The sequence below is a fragment of the Macrobrachium rosenbergii genome, chromosome 28 (assembly GCF_040412425.1).
Source record: "Macrobrachium rosenbergii isolate ZJJX-2024 chromosome 28, ASM4041242v1, whole genome shotgun sequence".
NCBI lineage: Eukaryota > Metazoa > Arthropoda > Malacostraca > Decapoda > Palaemonidae > Macrobrachium > Macrobrachium rosenbergii.
In genome coordinates, this window is record NC_089768.1 from 715,171 (window position 1) to 728,808 (window position 13,638).

The following is a 13,638-nucleotide window of genomic DNA, read 5'->3' on the forward strand; positions in this document are numbered from 1 at the left end:
TATGGCCAGTTGCCTATAGAATTGAATACAAGAAAATAATGCTATTCCACAATATTATAAATTCAGACAAGAAAAGGCTAATCAAAGAAATAGTAGAAGACCAGTTAAGAGCCCCTACGGGCTGTGCTGGACAAAAGGCATAGAAAAGATAAGTAAAAGTACAATATAGATATAAATGGAATGGGAAAATATGCCAAAAAAGAACTGAAACAGGAAATTAAGAGAAGAATAACGCAAGATATCGAAAAGACATTGGAAGAAAAGAAGAAAGAAATGAAGAAGCTGAGATTCATAGATAACTTTGAAGAAAATAAGTATCTAAGGGAACTAGAGACAAAGGATGCATGCTTAATAATGAAAACCAGGCTGAATATGTTGGACCTGAAAGCTAACTACCGGGGAAGATATAAGGATGAGGTCTGTGATAACTGCAGAATAGAGGAGGACAGCACAGAACATTTGTTCAGGTGTAAAACCGTACAAAAAATAGAAAACTTAACATTAGAGACTCTGAAAGCCCCGAACAGAAAACTAGTGGAATACATAAGAATAGCCATGAAAATAAAGGACGTCACCAACCCAGAAAACAACGGCACCAGTTAAAAAGTAAAAGTAACGTAAAAGGAGGAGTAATAAAAGTAAATAAATTCAGAAATATTAAGGATCATTTGGGAGGTTAAGGGGTAGGGTGCTAAATTAAATGAAAAACTGTTAAATAATATATATAATGTAAAGAAAAATAAAACTGAGAAAAATTGTATTGATATAATGTAAAGTAAAAATAAAAGTGTAAAAATGTATTCAAAGGGAATAAAGCTTCGCACCTCATGAGAATCGTGTAGTGTGCCCGCAACTGTGTTTGCGGAGTGAGCGCTTAGGAACCAGGAACCAGAACCAGGTCAATAACTCTAGGTGTAGTATATTAAGATGTAAACCTGTACCATAGGGAAGGGACAATAAACATGTGAGTACTTTACACGAAGTGTGTATTTAATCCACCTTAAGCCCACGAAAGTCTTAAGTTATGACAGCCCCAATAAACCATAAACAACCCAATAATAATAATAATAATAATAATAATAATAATAATAATAATAATAATAATAATAATAATAATAATAATATAATAATAACAGATTCTGGAGATGACACTTCATCATTACAAAAACAGAGAATAAGTCATTTAAGGAACAGTCGCCTCATTGGTTCCTGGTTCCTGGTTCCTAAGCGCTCACTCCACAAACACAGTTGCGGGTACACTACACGATTCTCATGAGGTGCGAAGCTTTATTCCCTTGGATACATTATCCCATCTTTCCCACAATTTAGGTCTTCTTCTTGCCTCACTGCTTAGGATGCTTAGGAGCCGTTTTAATATCGATAACAAAGAAAACTCATTTAGTCAACAGACGTGAAGATGGCCGCTCTGGAAATAGAAAGTATCATTTTTTTAAAGAATACCTTAGCACAGGTTGTCATTCGGCCATCAACGCTGCATCTGAAATAACTGAGAACCTGCCTTTTTACTTGAGAAAAGTTCAGTTGAAACGGCAACAGTAGTTGGATATAATTGAATAAGTTTATCAAAGAAAGAAAAGTTTATGGCTCGATTTTTTCTTCTTCTCGTGGTTTAGATTATAACAATCGTCCGTTAATTCACTGCCAATCGGCTCTTTCAACGTCATAGCTTGTGGGGTTATCCTGCTATAAGCCTCGATGTTCTTAGCAGCAAATATGAACAAGTGACGTATGATACAGATGTTTGAGAGTTGAAAACAGAGTTCAATCTTTTTTTAAAGATTTCGAATCCTAATAAAGATATTCTCCTCCCTGCAAGAAATTTTCGAATACGTAATTGTTAGCATATATCTAGGAGATATATACTGCCTTTGAAGTCTTCTAAGAGTTATGTTGACAACCCCTGTGACAGTTGCAAGGGCTTAAAGAAGTTACAGCAGAATGGAAAGCATAAAAAATGTACCACATGAATATTCGCAATTGTTCTGTTTATTTATATTCACATGTATATCCGCCACTACAGCACTTACGCAGAGTTTATAGTATTTTATTGCGTTCCTCGGCAGCCGATCAAGATGTACAGTCATCTACACCACGTTATGTACATTACGTGATGGTTGAACATATTTCCTGTGCCTATAACCGTTATTCGACATCAGCTGTAATGCTCAAAACTATTTTTTGTCTAGAATTAGTCTAACTACAGTCCTGGGCACATTTCCTGTGTTTGATAAAGTAGAACAATGCTTACAGTAATATTCTGTCTTGGTTACAAATAACTGTAACTTTTAATGGTCTAGAACATTTAATATATACTTTTTCTATAAATTAATTTTTTTTCGTTCCTTTATTTGTAGTCACACACACACACACACACACACACACACACACACACACACACACACACACACACACACACACACACACATATATATATATATATATATATATATATATATATATATATATATATATATATATATATATATATATATATATATATATATATATATATATATCACAACAAAATCTACAGGAAAGTCTGATACCTTCATGTACCTGTACACTATTGTACTTGTTTTACCATTTTATTTTATAACTCGTTTATGGTTTCTTATATAACTATGGTCATTATATTATTTATTCTATTTTAAAAGATATTTAGCACACACATATCAGTTCTGGCTATTTGCATAACCGCTCCCCCAAAAGAAAATTCCTGCCTATGCTTTTGCGTGGGCCATGGAAATAGTGAAACCTACCAAAATTAAAGGAATGAATGAGGTGCCAAATATTGATAATCAAGTTAGTCAATTCATCCAATCATTCAGTGGATAATTGTGAAGAGTAATTTTCTTTATGTGAGGCAAACGCTCAAGAATATAACAGAAATATTCTCCTTGGTGGGATAACCTTGGACCAGTATGAAAACAAGACAAACACCTCGGATTGTATAAATTAGAGCATATGGGGGAGTTAGACCTAAAGTTGAGGACAGGTGAGCGGATTAAAAGTAAAAATAAAAAGAGACAATAAAAAATGGGACACGACGCACCGGTAAAAGAAATGAGTGGAAAGTCAGCATTGAATATTTATATAAAACTTAAGACAGGTATGAGAAAAGAAACACAAGAAACAAATTATAAGGAAGGATTAAAGGGTGAAGAAACCAAATTCTTACATTGTAAAGAGGTAACAGAAAAGGCTGATGATTATTATTTTATTTCCCAACAGACAGTAATACGAAGAGCAGTTTTTTTAATTGTACCATAGAGAAAATAAATGTCAACAATCACACTCAAAGGCAATCTAGAACGAATGATGGAGCCGTTTCACAGGTAACCTGCATTATACTACTACTACTACTACTACTACTCTGTCAACAACACATGTGTTTCAACTTCCCATCAGTTCGTTTCGAATCCCGGCACTTTTAGCAAGTGCGGGAAAGCAATTTAGTGGAATAATAATCACTCCAAAGCGTTTAGTGAATCATTTAATGAGAAAATACCTTTGCGAACCTTATCCAGGGGAGAATGGATGCTGAACTCGGTAAGTATCAGCGATTTACTTTTTAGACTGGTCAGATAATAGCCTGCCCCAGCCAGTCTGATTCTTGGTTTTTCAGGTCAATTTGGGTGATTCTAAGTCCTTTTACGGCTTCTGGTAACGGGGGCGAGTTTGTTTGTTGGCCCCCAAGTGTCGTCTGCCCCCTACCTCTGTTCAGCAGTAAAGGGGGACTGTGGGAACCCGGGGTTCTGGATGGGGGAAAACAGAGAAGTGGAGCGGACATGTTTACGTTACGGGGGTTGCTGGAGGGGAAAACGAGAGGGACCCTATTGGGAGGGTGCGGCTGAAAGGGTGGGGGCGGGGGCTAACGAAGCGGGGAGGGAGAAATTTCCTCACGTGCCCCAAAAGCGGGGGGTGAGTGGGGAGCGGTGCAAGAAGCGGGTGGGAGGTAGATTGTGCAAGGGGGAAACGCGTTGGGAACGAATGCAAGTAGAAGCATAACCCTGGGGTGGGGGAGGAGGAAACACTACCCGGGAAGGGGACGGGGACAAAAATCTGTATGTTTTGGCGCAGTTAGGCGTTGGGGGGGAAGGGTTTGCGTGTGGGATTTTGGGGGGGAAGGGGGAAACTTACGTGACCGTAACGGGAATGGTTATGACAGTAGAGCAAAGAAACCATAAATGCTTGAGAAAAATGTGGCCGGGCAGAATGTATCTTTTGGGGTACACGTATGCTTTCGCCGTGTTTAGTACTGGGTTGGCGGGTTAAATGCATTTCGCCGTGTTTAGTACTGGGTTGGCGGGTTAAATGCATTTCGCCGTGTTTAGTACTGGGTTGGCGGGTTAAATGCATTTCGCCGTGTTTAGTACTGGGTTGGCGGGTTAAATGCATTTTATGTGTTTAGTACTGGGTTGGCGGGTTAAATGCATTTCGCCGTGTTTAGTACTGGGTTGGCGGGTTAAATGCATTTCGCCGTGTTTAGTACTGGGTTGGCGGGTTAAATGCATTTCGCCGTGTTTAGTACTGGGTTGGCGGGTTAAATGCATTTCGCCGTGTTTAGTACAGTGTTGGGTTCGGGGAAATGGAATCCCGCTGGTTATGATGAGGAAATAGAGAAACGATGCTGCCGTGCAAAAAATGTGTGTAGGGAAAGTTTTTTGTTTGTTCAGACACAATATACAAACGCTTGGTCCTTTACATTAGGGGATTACTTTCGGGCGTAGGCTGGAAACGGCCGTTGAACTTCAAACAAGGTGGTTAGGCAGTTAACTATTGTCCGGGAGGCGGGAGTACCGCCTGCCCAGATGTAAACATTCCAATTTGCTTTTGGCCGTCGTAGCGCACGAACGTTGTTGTTCGTCGCTCTCTGTCTGACTGCTCTTTTTTCATCAATTTGGTGGGGAATCTTACTTTTTTTATTTAAATCTTGAATCGTGGACAAACCAACAAAGCCTTCCTATTCCCAGCGTGTATGTCCTGGGGTGGGAGGGAAGAAATGTAACTCTTTTCGGTATAGCGTCGACGCGGACCCACACGCCCTCTGCCCATCTTGCAGGGAGCATGTGTGTTCGATCGATGCTCCCTGTAGTGAGTGTTGCTCTTGGTCCCCCAAGCAATGGAGGAAGTTCGAGGGGAGGAGACGTAAGCCTACGAATGTGTCAGGTTCGTTTCTCCCTCCCGGCGAGGTTGCTTATCAAGAATTTACTGTTATTTTTTTTGTTGGTCAGCGGGGTAATTAACCTCAGAAGTTGTGTGCTGGGCAATCGGAATGCTATCTCGCATGCGTAGTATTATAGGGGATCTTTTGATAAAAAGTGGAGTTTCCTTCACCAGGGGGTCCAGGTGGCTCCGCCCCCTGGCTAAGTAACACATCCTGCTAAGTTAGGTTAGGTTACGGTACATTAATTTAATATACTGTAGTTCCTTTTATAAAAGGTTTCATTAGCCAGTCCCTTCTTGAACATGACTTCCTAATGACTTGCGCATGCGCAGAACCATCCATAACAACAACATGGCAGTCCGGTCTTTCTCCCAGTGTTTACCCCCACCCAAAACCCTGCGTTCCCAAAGGGTCCCCAACTACGTTGGGTAGATATGAGGTTAATAATAATTGACCGACAATAACCACCACCATCTACTTCATCAGCAACACTAAAAGTAAGGAAAAATCAATTGTTCCAACACGATATGCAAACCGTCGGTCCTTTACAGTAGGAATTACTTTAAGCGTAGGCTGGAAACAGCTGTTGAACTTTCGAACATGGTGGTCAGGCAGTTAACTACTGTCCAGGAGGCAGGAGTGCTGCCTGCCTGGATGCAAAAATTCCAGTTTGCTTTCGGCCGTCGTAGACTGCAGACGTTGTTTTCCCGCTCTCTGCCTGACTGCTGTTGAGCTTTTCCCAGTGGGAACTTTCTTTTGTTCCAACACGATATACAAACCGTCAATCCTTTACATTAGGAATTACTTTCAGTATAGGCTGGAAATGACCGTTAAACTCTTGAGCAAGGTGGTTAGGCAGTAACTACCATCAGGTAGGCGGGAATACCTGCCTGCCCGGATATAAACATGCGTTGCAGAAGTGGTTTCGGATCTCTCTATCTGACTGTCGTTAAGCTCTTATTATTCTGGTGGGATCTTAATATACTTTCTTTATGTGTTTGATATTTATTAATACAAACCCACAATTTGTGATAACCTTGCATAAGCCATCGTTCCCCTGCATCTGTGTCTTTGGGTTGATGGCCAAGGGCGTATTTAGAGAAGCTACCCGAGTGAGTGGTAATGCTTCTCTTCCAGTAGCCCTTTATTTAGATACTGAAGGCGTTCCCCTGTACGTTTGCAGATATTAGATTGGGACGTAATATCTTTGCTCCCCTACATTGATCAGGACGTAAGATTTCGCCTCCCATCATGGGCTCCCACCCTCCGTGTACGAAGGGCATCACTACTTCCTTCCTACTTGTGCTGAGTGTTGTTTTTGCCACCTGCACTTAGAGTTGTGGTAAGAGGGAGAGGTTGAGGGCGTCGTCGGTATACACTCTGCTTCCACGACGCCCTTGGTGGCCACAGTACCTGGTTGGAATGATAGTTCCATATCGGGATCGTTCCGACACTGTTCCCGCTGATGTGGATCGATCGCTGTCATTGCTGGCCTTCACATATGCCGTGGCACTGCCTCTGGCGTATCTGTGGTCCACCTGCTCCTGCTGTTTCCTCTGTTGTGCTCCCGTTAACTCGACGACAGTCTCTGGGCGGCTGTTCCTGGTCTCCTGCCGCAGCCGCCCTGAATGTTCCTGTCGCTGCTGGTGACTTTCATGTGATGTTCCTGGCTGTTGCTGTAGCTCTGAACCGCTTCCCGTAGCTCCTGCATCGGCTGTCCTGATCATGCCTGCTGCTTCTCCTGGTGGTGGTGCCCGGGGCCGCTTCTGTTTTGTTCCATCCTAGCTGCCCTGAAGGTTATGATGGCCGCCATCCTGTAGAAGTTGTCAGAGTGAAGGTGAAGGAAGTTGTCCTGTGGAAGCTGTGTTCTTGGCCATCGCGGTAGCTCCTGCATCAGCTGTCCTGATCATGCCTGCTGCTTCTCATGGTGGTCGTGTCCTGGGCTGCTGCCGTTGTGTTCCTGCCTAGCTGCCCTGGAGGTTGCCATGTTTCGTGTCCACAATCCTGTAGAAGATGTCGGCATGAAGGTGAAGGAAGTCACCCTGTGGAAGTAGCCGACGCTTCTTCATCTTATCTTCGATTTCATCTTCTGCTGTCTTCCCTTCCTCTCCTGAGGTCCAAGGAGGTCCCGGGAATCAGACAGACCTCCGTCGGTCGGCTGAAGGAGAGGAAGGCTGCTTCTTCCCCTTGATGCCCTTGGACGTCTAGGGACTGCCTCCTTCCAAGGAGGCAGTGGGTCTCTGGCTCTTCCTGACTTTCGGGTTAGGAAACCGATTTGAGTACAGTACCCCTGGGTTCTGTGTTTCGGGAGCCGCGGGCGCACAGACCTCGGTTTGCGATCCCGTTCCCAGTCCTAGAGGTTCTGCCTCTAAGATGGGGGCTGCTTTGGGTGCTCGTTTGCGAACACCGTCTCCGCTACCCGGGCCGTGCCTGCTCCCCTGACCCCCCTGGTTGCTCCTGTGCCTTCTGCTGCTCCTTCGTGGATGGGGGACCTGACTGCCATCCTGAGGGAGATGACAAATAAGAAGTCAAAGAAGAGACCAAGGAAGGTTTCGTCGTCTTCGTCATCATCGTCGTCGTCATCTGCTCCCTCTTCTTCCTCTTCTTTCAAGGCTCGCCAGCCGAAGAAGAAGCCTGCCTCTCCCCCCACAAGAAGTCTCGCATCAAGACTTCTAAGGGACTGCCTCCTTCCACAGGGAAGGCATTGGGATCTCTCGTTGCCTCTTCCTGGTCCATGAACCAGGGAACTGTTCTGTTGACCCCCAAGTCAGTCTTATCGGGAGCCGAGGGCATGCAGACCATGGTTTGCACTCCCTTGCTGCACCTAAGAAGCCTGCTTCTAAGGCCAGCGGGACGTGTCAGACACTCTCTCGCGAGTTGCTCCGAGCACCCGGGTCTCTAAGGAGACCCGAGTACCCCAGTCTGGCATGGGAGAAACCTCTCTCCGTACCAATTCGGGCACGGAATGGGAGAAAGAGTCTGGGCATGCAGGTGCCCAGGCTCTTCCTGCTGGTGCTTCTGCGAAAGCATTCTCCTCGACCCGGGTTGCCGTCTCTACCATGGGTTGGTGACCGCTCCTGGCAGCAAGACCAGTGAGAGCGCCCGATCCTCCTCGCCTGTCTCCTCTATCTCCTGGGCTCCTCCCAGGGGCCATGAGTCAGACAGGAAGAACTGCAGCAAGTTGCCTCCCCAGAGTTCTACCTCGGGGGTGTACATGCCTGGCTCGGTCCTTGGTTCGGCCAGGTCATACGCCCACATGGTGCAGGAAGGATCATGGGGTTCTGCCGAGGTTCTCCCTCCTGCAGGGAGAGTAGATCAGGAGGACCGCACCCTGGAAGGACTCGAGGGTCCTCTTCCCCAGGACGTGGACACCCCCGCGATACAGAGGACTTTTGCTGAGGTAATTGCACTGTTTAACACATACAACTTACCTGTTAGTTACATATAGCTTTAGTCTTTGACGTCACGGCAAAATTTCAAAACGCGCGGCAGCGCCAGTCCGAATATCGGGTGATCGCCTTACCTGCCCTCTGTCGGGGTACTAGAACTATTCCAACATGCTTCAGAATAATTTTGCCGTCACGCCGCGACATTGTTGTCGGTACTCGAGCGAAATTTCATTGTATCTGCCTACATCGAGCTGTTTTCACTTGGTGAAGTACTCTCTTGTTGGTTTGCGGCTTTGCCAGTTATTTGTCACCTATTTAGTCAGGTTTTCTGATAATTATGTCAGATTCTGGGTCTTATACCTTTAGGGTATGCAGCAAAGGCTGTAAGACGAGGTTGGTCAAGGCTAGTCTTGATCCTCATTCAATTTGTGTGGCTTGTAGAGGTCAGGAATGTTCATATGAGAGGAAGTGTGATGAATGTGTCAGTATGACTGAAAAAGATTGGAAGGCTCTATCTAAGTATGTAAAGAAGCTTGAGAAAGATAGAGCCAGGAAAGCTTTAGCTAGAAGTTCTTCTTCTCTCTCTCAAACCGGAATCTCCCTTAGCTATGCAGGAAACTTCTATTAATATCCCCGTGGCTACTAATATTCCTATTCCTGACTCTGATATCCCTGAACCCGTTACATCGTGTCTGAGTATCAAGTCCAGATGGACGCCAGATTTAACCTTATTGTGGGCACCATGGAGGATATTGGCGTTAACGTGAAATCCCTTCATGAGCGTATGGATTCTTTCCAAGATATTGTGAATAATTTAAGTGCAGTGCAAAGTGTTAGTGTGGTGGAGGAGGTGGTTGCTCGGCCTACTCGTTCTCCCTAGACCTAAGCCTCTGTCAAGCTCCCTGCTCCTGGGAGAAGACATGCTGAAAGTCCAAGGGAGGCGAGTGGGGTCTGCTCACGAGCAGCCGCCCCTCGAACAGTCCTGTTGTTTCCCAGGCTGTTTCAGAGCGCCGTTGGAAAGGCGACTCAAGGAAGTGTCTTTCTTCAAGCTCCAGTGATTCGCCTGCAGAGGCTGGAGATTTCCGACGAGTCTAGACCATTGAAGAGGTCCAGGAATCTTTCGCCTTCAGCGGTTCAGAAGAAGAAGCCATTTCGCTTATCACAGCCTTCCTGTAGTTTTTGGGAGAGTCCGGAGAGATTTTCGTCGTCAGAAGAGTCTTCTCCCAGGCGCAAGGCTCATGTGCGCAAGAGGTATAAGACTTCCCATTCGGTATTGCCCAGCGTTCCCGGTGTTTCTCCTTTGGTTTCACGTAAGCCTTTTGTGGCTTCTGCGCCTCTTCCTCATCACGATCCTGGCTCTACTGATCATCGTTCCCCAGTTGGATCCTCGTCTACTCATGACTTTCTTCGAGCGATGCACAAGAAAATTGGAAGCATTCTTGGTGGGCTCGGAAGGCCTGGTTCTTCTCCAGCAAAGCCTTCTGAAGTGTATTTGATGCCTCCTCCTTCGTCTCGAGCTCTCGGAGCGCCCAGTACGAAAGCTCCTCCTCGATCTGTGTCTCTTGATCCTCCTTTGGTTCAGGCTCAGGATCAGGCTCAGACGCGCCTAGTCAGGCTCAGGCGCTCCCTCAAGATTTAGCGCTCTCTCAGGCTCAAGCGCCTCAGGTAGCGCCAGGTGAGGCGCCATCCCAGGCTCCTTTTGTGGCGCCAGTTCAGGCTCCTCTTGTGGCGCCAGTTCAGGCTCCTCTTGTGGCGCCAGTTCAGGCTCCTCTTGTGGCGCCTACTCAGGCTCAGGCTCCTCCTCAAGCTCTTATTCAGGCTCCTACTCCTCCTTCACAAGATGTGTATGTGCAAGCGGAAGGTTTTTCTCCTATTTCGTCTGAGGAAGAAGTTGTGGAAGAGTTTCCTGTAGACGAACCAGACTCCTCTCGCTGGATTATAAGAAGCTTCTTCGCTTCTTTATTGATAATTTTCCTGAGGATTTTGCACCTGCGGCCCGGCTTCCCTCTCTCTCTCAGTACGCAAGAGACTGAAAGCCTCCTACCTCTTCCTTTATGAAGTTAGTGCTTTCTATTTCAGCCAAGAAGGTATTAAAGAAAATGAACTCCTGGTTGGAAGACAAACGTGATCAGGGGAAAACCACTTTCTGCTTCCCTCCTTCCAAGCTTTCTACTAAGACGAAGGCTTGCTACGACACTGGGGAAGTTTTCTCTCTGGGAGCTTCTGCCTCCTCTCAGGGAGACTTCTCCAGTCTCGTTGATTCTACTCGTCGTTCTCGATGAACTCGCCTCGATTTTCTTCTCTCCTTCAGAGTTGGACCACCTTTTGAAGAACGTTTTCCGAGTTTTGGAAGTCATCAGTTTTATGGACTGGACTATTGGCGCTTTGGGTAGGAAGGTAAAGTCTTTGGTCTTTCCGGCGCATTTTGATGATTTCTCTTCTGTTATGTCCTGCTTAGATAAAGGGATTCGTGACGGTGCGTCTGAGTTAGCCTCCATCTTCACGTTAGGAGTTCTTAAGAAGCGACAACTTTGGTGCTCTTTTGTCGCTCGTGGAGTCTCTAGGACTCAAAGATCGGCTCTTCTTTTCGCACCTCTGGATAAGAAGTACCTTTTCCCTCAAGAACTTGTGGCCGAAGTGTCGAAATCCCTTACTCAGAAGTCCACACAGGACCTTTTGGCGCAATCCACTGTAAACCAAAAGCTCCTCAACCTTCTCTGCCAGCGCAAACTCGTCCTCTAGTTAATCAAGATAGGCCCTTTCGTGGCAGGCCCTCACCCGTACAGGATCTAGTTTCGGGCAAAGCAAGATTTGTCTCCAAGGCTATCAAACCCTCAATTAAAAAGTGATCTGCATGTCCTCCATGCACTAGTAGGAGCCAGACTTCAGCAGTTCTGGCAAATTTGGGAGGAGATCGGAGCGGACCAGTGGACCACGTCCGTGCTAAAGGAAGGATATTCTATCCCCTTCCTTAAGAGGCCCCTCTTGCAACAGAACCTTTAGCTTTGACAGCATATTCCAGCAACTTAGAAAATGCTCGGTTCTGAGTGCGGAAGTAGACTCCATGCTTTTAAAAGGAGCGATAGAGATCGTGGAAGAAGTCAACTCTCCAGGCTTTTACAACCGCCTTTTTCTTGTTCCAAAGGCCTCAGGCGGCTGGAGACCAGTCCTGGACGTGAGTTCTCTCAACCTTTTCGTGGAGAAAACCAGTTTCTCGATGGAGACGTCGCAATCCGTCCTCAATTCTCTTCGTCCGGGGATTGGATGGTCTCAATAGATCTGCAGGACGCTTACTTTCACATTCCGATCCATCCCGCGTCCCAGGAAGTTTCTTCGCCGTTTTCCAGGAGAAGACTTATCAGTTCAGGACTCTGTGCTTGGTCTGTCCACAGCCCTCAAGTATTCACAAGAGTTATATCCACTGTTGCCAAAGCTCTTCATCTCAGAGGAATAAAGATCTCTCTCTATCTAGACGATTGGCTCCTTCGTTCCCAGTCTCAGTCTCAGTGCTTGGAGGATTTGAAAGTAACTCTCGACTTGACACAGAAGCTAGGACTTCTAATCAATTGGAAGAAGTCTCACCTATCTCCTCACAATCCAGGATCTATTTAGGAGTGAGACTGGAAACAGTTCCTTTCTGGCTTTTCCGTCAGATCAAAGAATCTCGGACTGTCTCGCAAAAGTCCAGAACTTTCTGGATATGGATACCTGTTCATAAAGGCTTGGATGAGCCTCCTGGGAACTCTGGCGTCAATAGAAAGTTTGTCTCCCTGGGGAGACTTCACATGAGGCCCCTTCAATTCTACCTCAGGGAGCAATGGAACAGGAAAACGCTTCCAGACTCCTTCTCCTTTCCAATCTCGGACCGTATCAAGGAGGATCTAAGGTGGTGGTTAGATCGAAGAAAATTAGAGAAAGGTCTCTCTCTTTTCCGTCGAACCCAACCACGAACTGTTTGCAGACTCGTCAAGTAGGATGGGGAGCGACGTTGGGGGGTAAAAGAAATTTCAGGTTTGTGGAATGCGACAGAAAAAGAATGGCACATCAACAAGAAGGAGTTGAAAGCAATCCACCTGAGTCTCGTACACTCCCTACCATTCGTACAGGGACAAACAGTTCTGGTTCATTCAGACAGCACCACAGCGTTGTCTTACATAAAAAAACAGGGGGCACTCATTCTTACTCCTCAGCGAGGTAGCAAGAGACCTCCTTTGTGGGCAGAGAAGCACAAGATTCTGCTCCTAACGAGATTCATTCAGGAGCCCTCAACGTGAGAGCGGACTCCTTGAGCAGGAAGTACCAGGTTCTGTCCACAGAGTGGATTTTGCACGAAGAAGTGTGCAAGTCGCTGTGGAGACTTTGGGGTCAACCTCTGGTAGACCTGTTCAAACAACGAACAAGTCGAACAGGCTCCCAATCTTCTGCTCTCCTGTCCCGGACCAAGCAGCCTTCCAGACGGACGCAATGCTACTGAATTGGTCGGGTCTGGACCTTTACGCCTTCCGCCGTTCAAGATGTTAGGTGCGGTGTTGAGGAAATTTCAGCACCACTCCAACACCAGGATGACGTTGATAGCCCCCTTCTGGCCTTCCAGGGATTGGTTCCCAGTTCTCATGGATCTCTTGATCGACTTCCGAGGAGCCTTCCAAACAGAGTAGATTTACTCAGACAGCCCCACTTCAGGAGATTTCACGAAAACCTGTCAAGTCTGCGGCTAACTGCGTTCAGACTATCGAACGTCTACTCAGAAGCAAAGGACTTTTCAAGAAAGCGGCTCAATCCATCGCTAGAGCCAGAAGACCATCTTCGATCAAGGTCTATGAGTCCAAGTGGAATATGTTTCGTTCATGGTGCAAAGATCATGACATTTCCTCTTCCAGAACCTCGGTGACGAGATTGCGGATTTTCTTTTGTTCCTCGGGAATAAGAACCTTTCTGTATCCACACTTAAAGGTTATCGTAGCATGCTGGCTACTGTTTTTCGTCACAGAGGTTTGGATATCTCTAATAACCAAGATATAACGGACCTTATTAAATCCTTCTCGGTACCTCTAAGAGGTC

At 45.9% G+C, this 13,638-nt stretch overlaps 1 protein-coding gene across 1 annotated transcript in view; it reads left to right on the forward strand.

Annotated features, from left to right (window-relative positions):
• Positions 1-3,334: 3,334 nt before the first annotated feature.
• The window catches only part of LOC136853966 (uncharacterized), a 222,665-nt gene continuing 212,361 nt past the window's right edge, over positions 3,335-13,638 (forward strand). Inside the window, exon 1 of the mRNA XM_067129883.1 lies at positions 3,335-3,570. Within this exon, the coding sequence (XP_066985984.1) occupies positions 3,555-3,570 (16 nt within the window). The 5' untranslated portion in view covers positions 3,335-3,554. The remainder of the gene's footprint in view (positions 3,571-13,638) is intronic.